The 15,281-nt window shown below is 34.7% G+C and overlaps 5 protein-coding genes across 5 annotated transcripts; 1 reads left to right on the forward strand and 4 right to left on the reverse strand.

Moving 5' to 3' along the window:
• Positions 1-646: 646 nt before the first annotated feature.
• Positions 647-1,549, reverse strand: RO3G_16573 (uncharacterized protein; the record flags this gene model as incomplete). The annotated part of the gene is made up of 1 exon (XM_067671157.1): positions 647-1,549. One exon carries the CDS (start codon positions 1,547-1,549, stop codon positions 647-649), a length of 903 nt encoding a protein of 300 aa, XP_067527258.1.
• Positions 1,550-2,500: 951 nt separating this feature from the next.
• On the forward strand, positions 2,501-4,354 carry RO3G_16574 (uncharacterized protein; the record flags this gene model as incomplete). Its single annotated transcript, XM_067671158.1, has 7 exons — positions 2,501-2,513; positions 2,571-2,723; positions 2,781-2,997; positions 3,063-3,200; positions 3,251-3,600; positions 3,652-3,979; positions 4,048-4,354. The coding sequence occupies 7 exons, from the start codon at positions 2,501-2,503 to the stop codon at positions 4,352-4,354; spliced, it is 1,506 nt and encodes a 501-aa protein (XP_067527259.1).
• A 3,828-nt stretch (positions 4,355-8,182) lies between these two features.
• On the reverse strand, positions 8,183-8,729 carry RO3G_16575 (uncharacterized protein; the record flags this gene model as incomplete). The annotated part of the gene is made up of 3 exons (XM_067671159.1): positions 8,183-8,191; positions 8,238-8,459; positions 8,577-8,729. 3 exons carry the CDS (start codon positions 8,727-8,729, stop codon positions 8,183-8,185), a joined length of 384 nt encoding a protein of 127 aa, XP_067527260.1.
• A 3,136-nt stretch (positions 8,730-11,865) lies between these two features.
• RO3G_16576 (uncharacterized protein) lies at positions 11,866-12,443 on the reverse strand (the record flags this gene model as incomplete). Its single annotated transcript, XM_067671160.1, has 2 exons — positions 11,866-11,984; positions 12,056-12,443. The coding sequence occupies 2 exons, from the start codon at positions 12,441-12,443 to the stop codon at positions 11,866-11,868; spliced, it is 507 nt and encodes a 168-aa protein (XP_067527261.1).
• Positions 12,444-13,846: 1,403 nt separating this feature from the next.
• On the reverse strand, positions 13,847-14,205 carry RO3G_16577 (uncharacterized protein; the record flags this gene model as incomplete). Its single annotated transcript, XM_067671161.1, has 2 exons — positions 13,847-13,853; positions 13,913-14,205. 2 exons carry the CDS (start codon positions 14,203-14,205, stop codon positions 13,847-13,849), a joined length of 300 nt encoding a protein of 99 aa, XP_067527262.1.
• Between the last annotated feature and the right edge of the window lie 1,076 nt (positions 14,206-15,281).

A 15,281-nucleotide genomic window follows, 5' to 3' on the forward strand; every position in this document is an offset into this window, starting at 1 on the left:
CGTTAAATATATGAATGCGCTTCTTGATATAATGGATCTTGATGAAAATTTAAAGGGAAATTATATTGTAATGGACAACGCCTCGATTCATAAATCTCAGCCAATGATACGAAAAATTGAACGTAGAGGTTATAAAGTGATGTACTCACCAGAATTAAATCCAATCGAGCAGTTTTGGGGAGTAGTCAAAGGCAAAATGAAGCGCGATCGATTATTGGCGGAAGAAAATTTATCTGGTAGAATTGCTGATGCCTGCAATGATGTGCTCATCAGCGACCTCTATGGTTTCTGTAACCACTCAAAGCGCTAGATTATTAAATGTTACAAAAAAGCATTATTCTAATATATAAATACATATCTTAAATGACTATTTTTAAAACAACAAATATCTATGATCAACTTAAGCGCCAAATTTAATTAGCTGGCACGGACAAATACTCTTGTTTAAACGTTATGTTTTATTAAAGGTCCAATTGAGCGCTAAAAAATAAAACAAACAAGTGTCCGCCCGGACCAGATCAATCCGTTTGGAGGTGTGATGTTTAGAAAAAAAAAAACCCCCCCTTCGGGTTCAAGGGTAAAAAATGAGAAAGGAAAGTAGGATGCATAGAGAGACATACGAAGTTAGTTGAATTGTTTCAGCCATTCAATTAATTTTTGGCCATGAGGTGTCTTGCATGGGATGGTAAGGGCAGGGTTTGGGAGCTCCACCTGGCAACCAACCAAGGCGCCATCGTATACATCGACTTCTTTCTTCATGAGTCATTGGTAGCCACAAGATAGGGTCGAGAGTGATTGTTGGTCGACAGCTGGATAGTAGTCTGGAGTTCTTACCTTGGATCTGTTTTTCAAGGTTAAAGTGGAGGAATTTCTTTTTTATTACTCTAAAGCCTCGGATATCAAAGTCGGTTATTGTCGGCGGCATCAATTTCCACAGAGCAGTTTTTGATAGTTTATACCATTGATGACCTCTGGTGTACTGTATATGTGGCATTAAGCGATACAGCAGTGTGTCCTCAGGTAAAGATAATGAACGAAAGAGGAATTGGGCTTGCAAGATAGCTACTCTTTCTCTCATTGTGGGTAACTTAGCCAAATGGAGCATCACCTTGGTGGAAGTTTTTCTAGACGCACCATAGATCTTATATATGCATTTGTCTTGTGCCTCTTCTAAAGATTTCAGCTGAGAGTGATTGAAGCAGTTGATAGCTATGCCATATTCCATTTGTGGCCGAACTATTTGAGCATAAAATCGGGAGCATAGGAGCTTGGAGAATCCAGATGGGTTTACTCCAATAGAAGATAGGACATTAATCGTAGACATGGCTTTGAAAATATTGCTTTGCACAAGCTTCTCCGGATCAAGGTGGCCGCCTGGTTTGAAGGGTATCCCTAGGTAAGTAAATGTTGTCGCTTGCGGTAGAACTTGGTCATAGATAGCATATTCTACTGTCTGTGGTTGGTTATCCAAAATGACACATTTTGAAGGATTCCACTGGTATCCCATTTGTATACTATGTTCTTCGCATTTTCGTAGTAGGTCAACCATTGTTAATCTGTTGGCTATCAAAACCACATCATCCGCGTAAAGTAAGCAATTCAAGAGTGGTGCTAAATATAATGGGGGTGTATCATCCTCTATAGCTTGATGGCGTAGGTATACCGGAAGTTGATTTATATGACCAATCATTTTTATAAAAGTGACCATTATTTCTGTGAAAACGTCAATTTCCATAGGTTTGACTGTATCGCCATTTGTATTCATTAAAAATCCGTGGCTACACAGGAGAAGGAGAGTGTTAAACACCTTAAAGCCATAATTGCGGACGTAAAAAAAAGTGGAAAACGCACAATTATATACTTTTACCTCTTCTCAATAAACTAGTTTAAGCACTTTGAACTCAACAAATATTAGTTATAATGAGCAGCCTTTGTTGATGGCTTCGTTGACTTTGTCTTATCTCTTTAAATCATGACAACCTTTTAGACGTTTGAATCTGTCTTTGGGTAATTACTCTCCACTGTCAAAAGCTCGATTTTGATAAGTTAATATTAGGACCTGTTACAATGAGGCCTGACAGGTGAATGCTTTAGGTTTTTAACAAGTATTCTCATTTTCTGAAGTGATAGGACTCACCAATGCTTGAAAAAACATTCGAAAAGGAAACTGCCTTATAAAATTTTGTCCGAGGTAAAAAAAATCATGAGTCTCATTGAGTCCTACGGGTAAATTACTGCCATATGAAAATGGCAAAGTGTATGCCTAACTTCGGAAAAGGATTAGCATATAAGGAGAATGGCAATAATATTAAAAACAAAACACAATAGTGTCTTAAGAATCCTTTCGAGTCTTGCAAGCAGTCTTCTGTGCTTCAAAGATATAATTCTCTGCTTCTAATTGGCTAGCTTTATTTTTACGTCACTTATTCTTTCTCAGTTTCTTTGACGCTTTTCAATCCATTGAAATACCAAAAACATTTTTATTTATAGATAAATCAGAATGTTTTGTGCCAGTAAGTATTCTTTTTTTTTCCCTCACTTTTTGGCTATCATGATCTAATGCAATGCAGTTTCTGGGGAAGCTCCAGAACAGCCTGTTGTTTCCGTGAAATCAGGCAACATTTTTGAGAGACGATTGATTGAAAAATACATTTCCGAACATGGTAGAGATCCTGTTACTAATGAAGAAATCACAGCTGACGATTTAATTGAAATCAAGACCAGTAAGTAAAAAAACAATAGATGCATATTTTATTCATTTGTTCTATTGTTTTTTTTAGCGCCTGAAACAGTTAAGCCTCGTCCTCCTAAATTATCCTCTGTTCCTTCTCTTTTGTCATCACTTCAAAACGAATGGGATAGTGTGATGCTTGAATCGTTCACATTGAAGCAACAGTATCAACAAGTTCGCCAGGAATTATCTCATGCCTTGTATCAAAATGACGCTGCAACAAGAGTTATTGCCCGTTTGAAGAAAGAACGTGATGCTGCTAGAGAGTAAAAAAAAAAAAAAAAAAAAAAAAAAGACAGAGAAACAATGAGAAGCTTATTTTTTTTTACAGTGCTCTTGCTAATATACAAGCTCACTTGGGTACGACAACACCAACAGCTCAACCAAGCCGAGAACAAGAATCAATGGATGTCGATCAGCCTAATTTGCCTGAGGAAGTAATTGAAAAGATGAATACAACTAGTGCAAGGTAAGTGGATTGAATTTGCGCTGAGATGATGATGCTAAATGAAAATTAAGGCTTTCAGAAATGCGTCGTGGAAAGAAGAAGCCACCAACTGAATTTGCTTCTGTTGAAAAAGTCCAAGAATACACTCAAACATCTAGCATTCCTTCACTTCACTCAGCTCGTTCGGCTGGTATTACAGCACTTGATGTCAATTCAACCGGAAACCTTATTTTAACTGGTGGAAATGACAAACACGTTCAAGTGTACGATAAAAGTGAAGATAAAGTGATTGCCAACCTCGCTGGTCATACAAAGAAGGTGACAGCAATTAGATTCAGAGGTCAAGAAGAAGAAAATGACGTATTCCTTAGTGCAAGTGCGGATAAGCATGTTCGTCTTTGGGTTCCTGATGAAAAGAAGGGTATAAAGGAAAAGTTTGATTATTAAGAAGGATCTTAATCAAATTATGTAGGTTATAAACTTGGTCATAACATTAGTGCACACAAAGGAGAAGTGACTGGAATCTCTGTTCATCCCTGTAAGGATTACTTTGTTAGTGCTGGTGGAGATAGTAAATGGATATTTTATGACTTTGAAACGGCACAATCTATCATGGAAACTGTCGATAGTGAAAACCAATCTGGCTATACTAGCATCTCATTCCATCCTGATGGTAATCTTCTTGCTACTGGTACAAATGATTCTGTTGTTCAAATTTGGGATGTCAAATCCCAAAAGATTGCTACTAACTTTGGCGAACACACTGGCAAAATTAACGCACTCGCATTCTCAGAAAACGGGTAAAACCACAGCAACAAAGAATACATCACAATAATCATATTCATTTTGTTTTTTGTTTTTTTAATAGTTATATTGTTGCTACAGCTTCAGAAGATAATTTGGTTAAATTATGGGATCTTCGTAAACTGAGTAATACAAAGACATTTACATTAGATGACGGATACAAGGTTCAATCGCTTGCATTTGATGATTATGGACAATACCTTGCTGTAGGTGGTAATGACGTTCGTGTCTTCAAGGCTAAAGATGGATCTTCTATTGCTACTTTCTCTGATAATACAGCAGATGTTACGGGTCTACATTGGTCACCTCTTGCTCAAGGCCTAGTCACTTCTAGCTTGGATCGTACAGTTCGTTTCTATGGCTCCAATTAAAAAACCTGAATAAACAATACGTAAAAAAGAAAAGAAGTTTGTAATGAACCTAAACTATTGCTTATCAATATTTATTATATACTACGCATAACAGTATGAATCACACTTCTGCATTATTTAAGATACCTTGATGTGTCAAGCTTTATACAATGATAATATCCTTGTCTTATCTCTAAACATAATTTTGCATTTTGTTTGATGGTGTAATCACAGTATTCTCAACCCAACAATGAAGGGCGTGTAACATTTGTAAGGCTCATTCTTCACTTTTATACATGGCCTCGAATACATATACTTCCTGTTATATTGTGAATCAATAACAAAATATATCAAGACAAGAAAAGAGATGCAACCTATATCTTAATTTTCATCTATAAAGATTTTAGCTAGCAACGTCTCATAAAAATGTAACATACAAAGATTGATTTATGCCGCCAATTGCTATTGGATTTAAAACTTGCCAACTCATGTTTTGATTGGTTCACGTGATCCAAATTAACATTAATGTGATCTTTTTAATAAAAACTGCTCAAATGGGGACAAGGTATCCTTAAACCTTAATCGTCCTGACCAGTTCAATTTTCAATAGAGTACGAAGGGTGAAGGAACCCATTTAGGATCAAGTCAAAAATGCAAGACAGTAAAAAGGAGCAAGTGAAATCAGTGCTTTTTTTTTTATTGCTCCAACTGAGAAAAAGATAGGCCAGACAAGTATTTGAAGGAAAAGAACGGATGAGTGGATGGTGTTGAACAGCATCGACTTTAAGGAGCAAAATGACAGGGTGTAGATCAGATAAAGGGTCAATAGCGCTAGATCGAGTTTCGCTTGGCTGGGGTTTTGGAAGCTTATTGAGGATGTGAGATTCCAGATCTTGAACAGAAGAAAAGACGTACAGCTAGAGATACATTTATAAGCAGTGTATAACGCATTGTTTGGTTAAATAGCGAGATTGGCAGTAGCGCTGTCAAGGTAAATAGTCTGGACACCAGCTGGTGCATCGACTGTATTCGAGGGATATCATAGGCAACCAAAGGGTGTGTTCAATCCTCAAGTTTGGGCAACAAAAAGAGAGAAGCTTGGAGAACTGACCAGCTACAGTCGAAATGAGATTTTTTTTTTTTTTTTTTTTTTTTTTACAAAGATAGGCCAATTTGTATTTGCGAAAATTGACAGCTGTCATTGACGTAAGAGGAGAGGACGAAATCTGAAATAGAGGAGTGATAGACAGCTTGAATCATTGGGACGAGTGGCTCGATTGAAAAAGTGAAAGGAAACGAGACAGGAAAGTGTCATCAGGTGCAATTGATGAGGGTAAAATGAATTTGACTTGAAGGATATTGGAGAATTCTTCCATGAAAAGGGTGTGTGCAATACGTCAAATCACTATGAACACGCCGTAAGGATCTATGATAGAATCTATATAGATGATACGTATTGAAATAGCTATTTATAACATTTCTCTAATTTTTTTGCTCAAATATGCTGCCGCAAATCAAGTGTGAATAATCTCTGTAAGAATCTAGTAAATACTATATATTATTTTGAAACTCAAACAGAAGATACTGTTTACTCGACAGATTTCAACAGTCAACTTTTTTTTTTCGTCATTCATATCTTAAGGACGTTCAGACCCTTTTTAAAGCTTCTTCTAAGAAATGCAGATATGCAATCATATCAACCACATAAAACATTTATTAACACAGATTGTTTGACAAGCATGTCAAATCTTATCAATCAAGTGTGTCACTTGGATAATAAGCCTCTACGACTTAGCCTTCCGTTTAGGATAATCTTTGCTTTTCACAAAAGTATATCGCTAAATTTAAGTAGCTCTTCAACCTCTATTCAAGCAGTTTTTGTCGTACGATAGTAATTAAAGTCTCATTACTGATAATGGAATAGAATCTTTGAAAGAATATAAATTGAAGTATAGCCAATCGCATTCAAGTTGATTGATCGAATGTTTATAATCTCTTTACAAATATAGAGTTCTATTCTTATGTGCAATAGTCAGAGGCACCTATCAATAGATAGCAATGTTAATTAATAATATGGGAATCGTAGGTGTAATGGACATGGTTAGTAAGCCTCATTTAATGCTTCAAAAAAAGATAGAAGATATAGACGTTCTATGAATAGATTAAAGAATAGCTAAACCATGAAACTGTGATGTTCGTATTCTGGCCATTTGTATTACAGCTCTTTTTCAGGAACTTAAAGTGAGCAAAATTCAATACGTCACAAAAGAAAAAGGGTTGATTCAGTTCAAAATGTGCATACTGTAAGTCGTCTTTCATTAAAAATACAAGGAACTGACATCTTCTAATTATGGCTATTACTATCTTAAACCGCATTTCAATAATATTTGAGGTTAAAAATCGATTTAGATACATCAGGAAAATCACTTTCAATCAAAAATATTGACTACATTTGGGTTTAAAGCTTCATAGCATCCGTCTTAATCTTTTTTTTTTTGCTAATCCTCTTAATGAATTAATTCTTACATAGTCACAAAGTATACCTCTTGAATTTGTTTTTAAAAAAACACTAGGAAGAAGAAAGCTATAAATCAAATGCGAGAAGAAAGATGAATTCCATTGCAAGATATTTTGATGACATTTATGGAAAGTTAAGTGTATGAATCTATTGATATGTAAACTAACAGTATGTTCAATAAGCGTGGCACAAATTGTACTTCCTTAGAGTACATGTAGTGAAGTAAAGCAATTACCATGTATGGTATTTTCTTATATTTATATGAATACAACAAATAATTTTATACAGCTTATGTTCAATAAAGATGTTTGTTAGCTTATACATTTAAAATCTACGAATTAAAGCATCCGAGTCTCGCACCGAATAAAAAAGTGCCCATCTTTTAGTAGACAATCTAGCTAAATGTCTTTTTTTAGATGTACTCTTGGTTGCCTTAATAATCGTGTCATTATTTTTATTTGTCAAATTTATTGACATGCTGTAATGCTTAAAGAAAAATGAGAAAGTCTTGATATAACTGTGTGCGTACATTATTAGAAATGTCTTGGCAATTTTGTCATTTCGCTTAGTAGCTATACTATTAATACATGCGTGGTTTTAGAAGGAAGGGAAGGGATTTCAATTAAAGTACATTTGCACTTTATAGGCTTTGTGTGTGCTCAGCTAATAAACCATTTAATTTTGTATTAGTGGAAGACAAAAGAAGTTTATTTTTTAAATATATTAGGAGTACAAGCATTCAAATGACGACTTTCCACAAGCAAGTTTGAAGTTTTCGTTAAAAAACATGTATGATTTCTTACACTTTGTGAATAAAATCACAATAGCTTTTTCTTAAAATAAGAATAGGCTTGATAGAAAATTATTCTGTTACCCCGGCTCTTAAACCTTACGAATAGTAACACAGACATTTTCCTTCATTTCCATTTAAAATAAATGATCGTCAGCCATAAAAATTACCAACAATGTTATCAAACTTCAATTTTTCAATAAATCTTAATGTTCAAAGTACACACAAGCAAATTAAATTATAAAGCAACTGTTTTACTATTGTTTATTGAATATATACACGAGCAGATAAATTATGATAGTTAACTAAAAATGGTTTGAAATGAATTAAGTATAGAAGGTTTTCTTTCAATTCCAAGAAAATCTTTTTGGGGCTGTTTTTCATTTTCTGAGTCGCTTAAAGATTCTCGGGGCGAAAGCGGCGTTTCTTGAACAATTGAATTTGGTATTGTCGTTGTATTTAAATTGAGGCTGGAGCAAAGTAAAGCTTCTTGAATATAACGGTGTTTTTTGGTGACTATCAATGCCTCTTCGAATGTAAACTACATAGTCTATATCAGTTCGCTTATCTTTTTTCTATAATCGTAAATGCATTACCCATCTTCTCTCTCTCTTCTTTCTTTCCGGAAATTTTTTGACAACTTCATCAATGTGCATTTCAAATATCCAATGGTGAGCCTTTAATTTTCCCTTCTTTTTTGTGCGCTCTTCAAATACACCGAGTTGTTTGACGATGGTACCCTTGATACCGGCCTCTTCCCATGTTTCCCGTTGAGCAGCGTGCTGTTGAGTCTCATCTGATTCCCAACCTCCTTTTGGCTATGGATACAATGATAAATCAGTCTTTGTTTTTGAAAAAGAAAAAAAAACATTTACCAAAACCCAAGCATTGTTTTTCTTTCTACTTGAAATAAGTAAAACTCGATGATTCTTTACATCAAGAGGTAGACATCCAGCCACTTGTCGGACATCATTTTCGTCTACCACATCGTTGCCATGGCCATGTCTTTTTTTCTTTGTATAATCTGTAAACTCCTGAACTACAGTCTGTTGTTCTAATGGCGGTGTCACTTCACGTTCTGTGTTCATAATGAAAAAATGAATGAAAGAAAGAAAAAAAAAAAAATACAATGAAAGAAAAAAGAATTTATTGAAAAAAACTAAGCTTCTTTTAAATCCTATCTTTGAAATTTTTCATGTCCAATCAGTTCAACATATTACAAATCTTTGGCAAAGAACAAATGTCTTTTCTCCGTTCTCTTTTTAATAATCATACTGTGGCTCTGTTTCAGGCTAGTAGATCAATTGAATCAAACTACAAGCTTGGCATTCAATAACAATTGAAACCGTTTTACTTGAGTTATTCAACTATGATATCATTCAAGTTAGAAAGATGGCTTGAGCCGGTCTTCGTTGTTTTTTTCTTATTTGATTGTAACATTATACATATGGTATGACCAACAATAAACGAAAGCATGAAAACTACCTTATTTATATCTTTACTATAAATAGAGTTCTTTTTATACATTTTAGTTAATAACCACTTTTTTATGTAGATCAAACAGCAAAAGTAGCTTTTTTTCAAAGAAGTCATTTTTTAAGCATAATCTATTCAATATGCAATGTTATATAATAAAGATATAGCAAAAGGTAATACTTTTATCAATGTACCCCTGAGTAATCAAGGTAAAATGTTGTGTGACACATTGGATCAACTAAGAGACACTTGTTACACACGCACATGCAAAAAAAAGACAGAAAAATCGGTATAAAACATAGTTTGATTCTTTTTTTGAAAGGAACCTATAATATATTCTGGTATTGTAGGGATCATTTGTTAAATCTCCCGATTTTTTTATTGTTAATAAGAAAGCTTATAGTGAAAGCCGACAGATAAATATGGCTTAACTGTCGGATATATCAAACGTATGTGATAAAAGCAATCCCACATTAAAAATAAAACCGACAAATGGATGAAATCCTAAGATATTTTTAATGAATATCCCAGTTAGTGTTAACTAATACCCTTTCCTATTAAACATAAGCATGTTTAAGATAACATGGGTCAAAGAGATAGAGATATTTGTAAAATTATATGCTTAACGTAAAAGAAAACAGAGCAAGGTGCAACTTGTAACTCGTATTCTTTACAACCCTTTGTCTAACAGATGATACGATAACGATTATCGATATACAGTCAGTGGGCTGTGTTTATCAATCTGCGGATCATACTTGTTATTGTTTTTAGGATGCTATACTGTTTTTCCATGTTTTCATGCTTTTGCCCATTTGTATTGCAACCATTTTACTTTTTGTTTTTTATTTAAAATACTTACCGTTCATCATAGTCATTGATAAAGTCTATCTTTGAAAATAAAAAAGCTGGTTTTATGTTATTATGCTCTTTCTGCTTTTCTTTTGAATTTCTAAACACATAAGCATATTATTCAAACCTTTGGTTGTTTTAGAATACGAGAAACTGTCCAGCCTTTTCGTGACATGAACACTAGATTAGCCTGACAGAAGACAAAAATGTGAAGGCCATAAATGCCTCAACCTAAACGACAAGGAGAATAAAAAAATTTAGTTTGATGTTTGTTTATTTCTAGAGGGTGTTCAAATTGACATTCGATGCGAAAATATATTTTAGTTTGTTTAAGAACAATTTTCAGTGACTTATAAATTCTCCAAAAGATACATCTGTGTTTTCGACATTTGGGTGATGTGATCAAAGCAGAAATTATTGCCTATTCAGTTCATACTCTACGTTAGCCGCAGCCCGATTTATCTTTTAACTGTGTTTAAGGTAACAATCAGACGAAGCCTCAGTGGTCATTGCCTCCTTTTAACCACAAGGTCTTTTTTCTTTTTCAAATTATATAAATGTCAACAAATCCTTATTTATTTGAAGTATTGTTCAATGATTCTCTCGAAAATCTACTATTTAATAAAATTGGATAAAATGTGTTTGAATTCTAGTAGCGCATTTCGCTATTAATTAAAAACAATCTATTCTGTTTCTTTTAGGACTTAAGCATCAATAATTTTCTTCTCATATTCTGGTCTCCATACGGTGCTTGTGGGAAAGAATAAGTAATTTTAAACTGTCGACTCTTTTTAAATATCTATGTTTATTTTAAGTAAATCATCTCATTTACTAAATACTTACTGTGTATGTCTTGAGTCGAACTGTTTATTTGGGATTGAATGATAAAACCAATCATATACATATCGACAAAGGCCAAGTTCACATATCATTTAAGCATTTGTACAAAAAAAGGAAATAGGAATTAACAAAAATTCCTTCACAGTAAAATCATTGGATCCTTCAATTTTTTATTCCATCTTAAGTTTGATGCTTTAGATGTTAAAATATTCACAGTATTTCAACAAGTTGTAGTAAGTTTTATCATCACAAAACAAATAGATTGATATTGACTGCACTTTTTGTTTAATCAGGCTGCTTGGTCTAAGGCTATGACGTCTACTGACATCATCCAAAGAGTTGAAGCAGAGCACAACTACCACTTCATCATGTCCAAAGATAATCTTATTGCCCGTACCCACCGAGACAACAAGAAGACAAAAGCATTCGTATCTTTTTGTGGTATAATAGGAGTATTTTAGAATCAAGTAGCTTCTGGATCTGAAGTAGTTTCTACTATGAGAAGACTTCAACTGCGTTGATTTTTCTTTAAGTGCTGTAGATGCTGCCAAAAACTTGTGTGACAACACTACATCTTAGCACGATGTTAGTAAAGAAGGAAAGCAAGAAAGAGTTGAGATTCCTTGGTTTTTTTTCTTGGCCTCTGCAAAGCAAATGCCTTTAGCTAATATAAAAGATTTGTCGATGATAAGATAGTTAATTACGGGACATTCAAGGAAGTCCTAGCTTATTCTTTCCTTAGGCTTATCACGAATATGTGCGATAGAACGATTAGTTGGAGTTGAGTACTTGATATTGAACCGTAATAAATGAATAAAAGACAATAGTAATATACTATTTGAGCCTCTTTTAAAATACTTTCATACTACTGCATTGGGTTCAATACAAGAGTCTCCATAATAACGTATAAAGAAAAGAAGTTTATGTTGGTTGCTATTCGAAAAAAGAAAAAGTATATGCATAGTATGATGAAAGCCCAATAGATAACAGAAAAAAATTGGACAGTATGGCCAGAAAGCTCTAAACAAGGGTTTACTCCAGCTTCTCAAGATAGGCATATTACAAATAATCTTCGAAAATTCGATCAATTTCTTTTTGGACAGACGAGTTGGCTAGAGAAATGGAGGGCATTATTAAATCGACAAGCTGTTCCAGAAGTCTGTTGAGCCCGTCGTTGCCTAAGATGGGGATAGTGGTGTTGTCCGGAGAAAACAAAAAACAATTGCTTGTAGGATACCTTTGAATTTACTGGTTGCCATATTTTCGAGTTTCTGAATGTAGTCCTTACTGAGGTAGGCGTCTTTGCCTTTCTTCAAGACCAACGTGCCAATAATTTGGAAGGTTTTGGGACCAGAACTGTGGGAAAGGTCGTAATTACTGAGAGTGAAAATTGTATACGGCTGAGCGGTATGCCTGACTGTGAGAGGACCAGAAGCACGGCAGAGAGTATAGGCAGCCTTGGATGAAAACTTTGTCTGAAGCTGACGTAGTTGGTAGATTATATATGAGTCAGAAAGTCGTGTATTTGTAGGCGAACTCAGGATGGTCATGGCCATCTGCAGGCTTTCCTCATCAAGAAAGATTTTTGTTGACAAGCTCTCTTGTGTACTAGTGTAATGGGTTGTTTTGTCAAGCATGAGAGGAGAGAGAGAGAAAGAACTGGACAGGAACTAAGAAGCTTGGATAGACAACTAAAAGAGGACAAGGGAGGGTGGCATTAAGGGCCTGAAGGCGTGAACTGCAAATAGGACTTACGATAGTTGATGGGTAAGAACGAGACAAAGATAAGTAAGATAGGAATAGACGGACAGTCTAACAGAGAGAATAATACTTGATAGTTGGCTGACATTTTATTAATAAAACAAGTGGGTATTTATACTATTATAAGGAATGTGATTTAATAAAAGAATTAACTCGAATTATTAAGCTCTCAACTAAAGAATGTTAAGGGATTCTAATGTTATGTACGGGTCTATAATTAATTCTGACAACTAGACAGAACGAAATCTAAGGTATAAGAGTCAACAGAGGATGGTTTTCTTTCATCAAGGTGAATACATGAACTGACAAGCATATTAGATACTTGAGTTCCAATGACCAGTATCAAACCGTGGGGACTTTTCATTGAGAGTGGCCATACATTCGGGTACATTGTCTTGATACTAGGCGGCAATGACGTGGGCTTAACGTTTTCCTTCAACTTTTCAAAAGATTCCCTATGCGCAACAACATTGATTTATCAGATTATTTCAAAATTAAACGAGATAAAAAGTTATTCTTTTATTGTATGCAATCAGCAGTTATATATATATATATTGTATCTTGTTAAATTAGGATTTTGATTATTAGCATGAATTATTCTAAGTCAAGCTTCAGTGTAATTGATCAATGGATTGATCAAACATGTTTTATCCGGCCATAAATTTCGATTGTGTTAATCATGACAACTTGTTTGTTAACTTTATTCTCTAAGATTGCCCCAGAAAACAACTTGGACGAGAAGAACTAGTCTTGGGGGGAAAAGTCCCAGCCTTTATTCGGTAACTCGCAAATTTCAGAAGTCAATTCTATATATTTTCTTTCAGTGAAAAACTTTCTGTATGGCGAGGTGTAACTAAGATTCTCGAGATCATTTGCTACCAGGGGTGAACACTTGCAAGAACTGCTATCTGAATTAGCAAAGTCGTCATGTCGGTACTTTTGTGGTGGGATAAACCGAACATCTTTGTTGTCATGAAGAAGGTTTCTGATAACATGTCGGTGAGCAAGAGCGTATTGATTTGCGCCTTCTAGATCGGTAATAGAGAAAGGCTGAAGAGAAAGAGAGTCAATGAGAACCAAAGTCTTGATTTTTTTCGGGATAATCAACGTTCATTTGTTGACAGGCCTATAACACAGCATTATTATACGACAAACGGTTTTGATTAGACAATGCAGGCACTATAACCGGGCTAGGAGGATTGATAATAGGTGCTATTGTAGACAAATCTGCTTCTTCTTCACCTTCTGAACGATATTCGGGCTGTAAGTCGTCTTCCTCTTAATCGCTTTTGAAAGTTAGAAAGTCATGTTAGTAAAAACGCATAAGAGCCACTAGAAAGCTTACCTTGGATGATCTAAAAGATGTGTAGTATCAAAATGGCTCTTCAAATCGTTGATCTTTTCGAAATGCTGAAGACAGCTTGGACATGCACTGTGAGCGACCTTTGGTGGTGCGAAGTCCTCCTTTACAAAATTAAACTCATCAGTATTGCGACGGCGGATTCCATGAGGAGTAGCAGCGACATGAATTTCATGTGTAATGCGTAAGTGTTTTCGAGGTTTCTGAGGTGTAGTGAAGCCTTTCTTATCGCATTCAAAGCAGTTATTGTAGAGTACAATATTAGTTGTTAGAGTCATTTGAGTTATAGATAGAGGACAATTTGAAAAGAGAACACTGAATTTAATCACGGAAAAAAATATGTGAAAAAGAGACTGTAGCCTGCCAGAGTAGTCTACCAGAATAGTCTACTAAGTAATCGAAAAAGCAGTTTCAGAGCAGTCTACAAAAGTGTAATGTTCATTTGCTCCGCCTGACGATGCTTCAAAAACAACACGTTCATCATCCATATGACCGACTAATGTTGAATAGCCAAGACCATCAGCAAAACTAGGGGTTGCTCATTGAATATCAATGACTAAGAATAAAACCGTTTGTAAGCTTATAATTGTCTTCTCGCATCTATAAGATTATAGTCAAGCACTAATGATTAGTTTCTATGTTCAACAAAGCATTGATTTATTTGTATGACGACTTACCACTCGAAATGAATATATTGATGGTGATTTTCAAAAGCAGAAAAAATCGGTATCATCCTGTTAGCGAAAAAAGTTCTTTCATGATTGGAATATATGGGTGTTGTTCGGAAACATTTGGATGAGAAGTCAAGAAGAATATGCTTCACTATAAGATAAAAGCTTTGACTATTTTGAGTAGCGGTAGCAGGATCAAGATTTGGATAATCATAATCATATAAGTCAACATGAGTCTTACAAGACGAAAGAACGTGCTTCAGGATATCCAAAGTATTTGAGTGATGATCAATAATGGAAGAAATGCTTTGTTGATTGTCTTGATGTATTCGAACAACTGCGGCATCTTCTTCTGATATGTCTTCAATGCTTTGCATTCTGAAAATATAATGCTTGGATAATTTCTCTCTATCTGTCTTTGATATTCTTGGAGTATTTAGTGGAATAACCCTGATTGATAATGTTGTGTCAAAGATGATAGTTTTTGAACCTTTTATAATTTTGATCTAAAAAAAAAAGATGTAGATAATATTATGTGAGCAACCTGTACACTTGTTTTATCTTCTTTAATATGGCATCTATACACACCTTTGTGCTTTCAGATTTATTATCACTTGGATATTTGTAACTTGTTGTTGCTTCTGTTGTGACAGACGAACACTGCAAATAATACCGAATATTAC

The sequence above is a fragment of the Rhizopus delemar genome, genomic scaffold, assembly GCF_000149305.1.
Source record: "Rhizopus delemar RA 99-880 supercont3.21 genomic scaffold, whole genome shotgun sequence".
Taxonomy (NCBI): domain Eukaryota; kingdom Fungi; phylum Mucoromycota; class Mucoromycetes; order Mucorales; family Rhizopodaceae; genus Rhizopus; species Rhizopus delemar.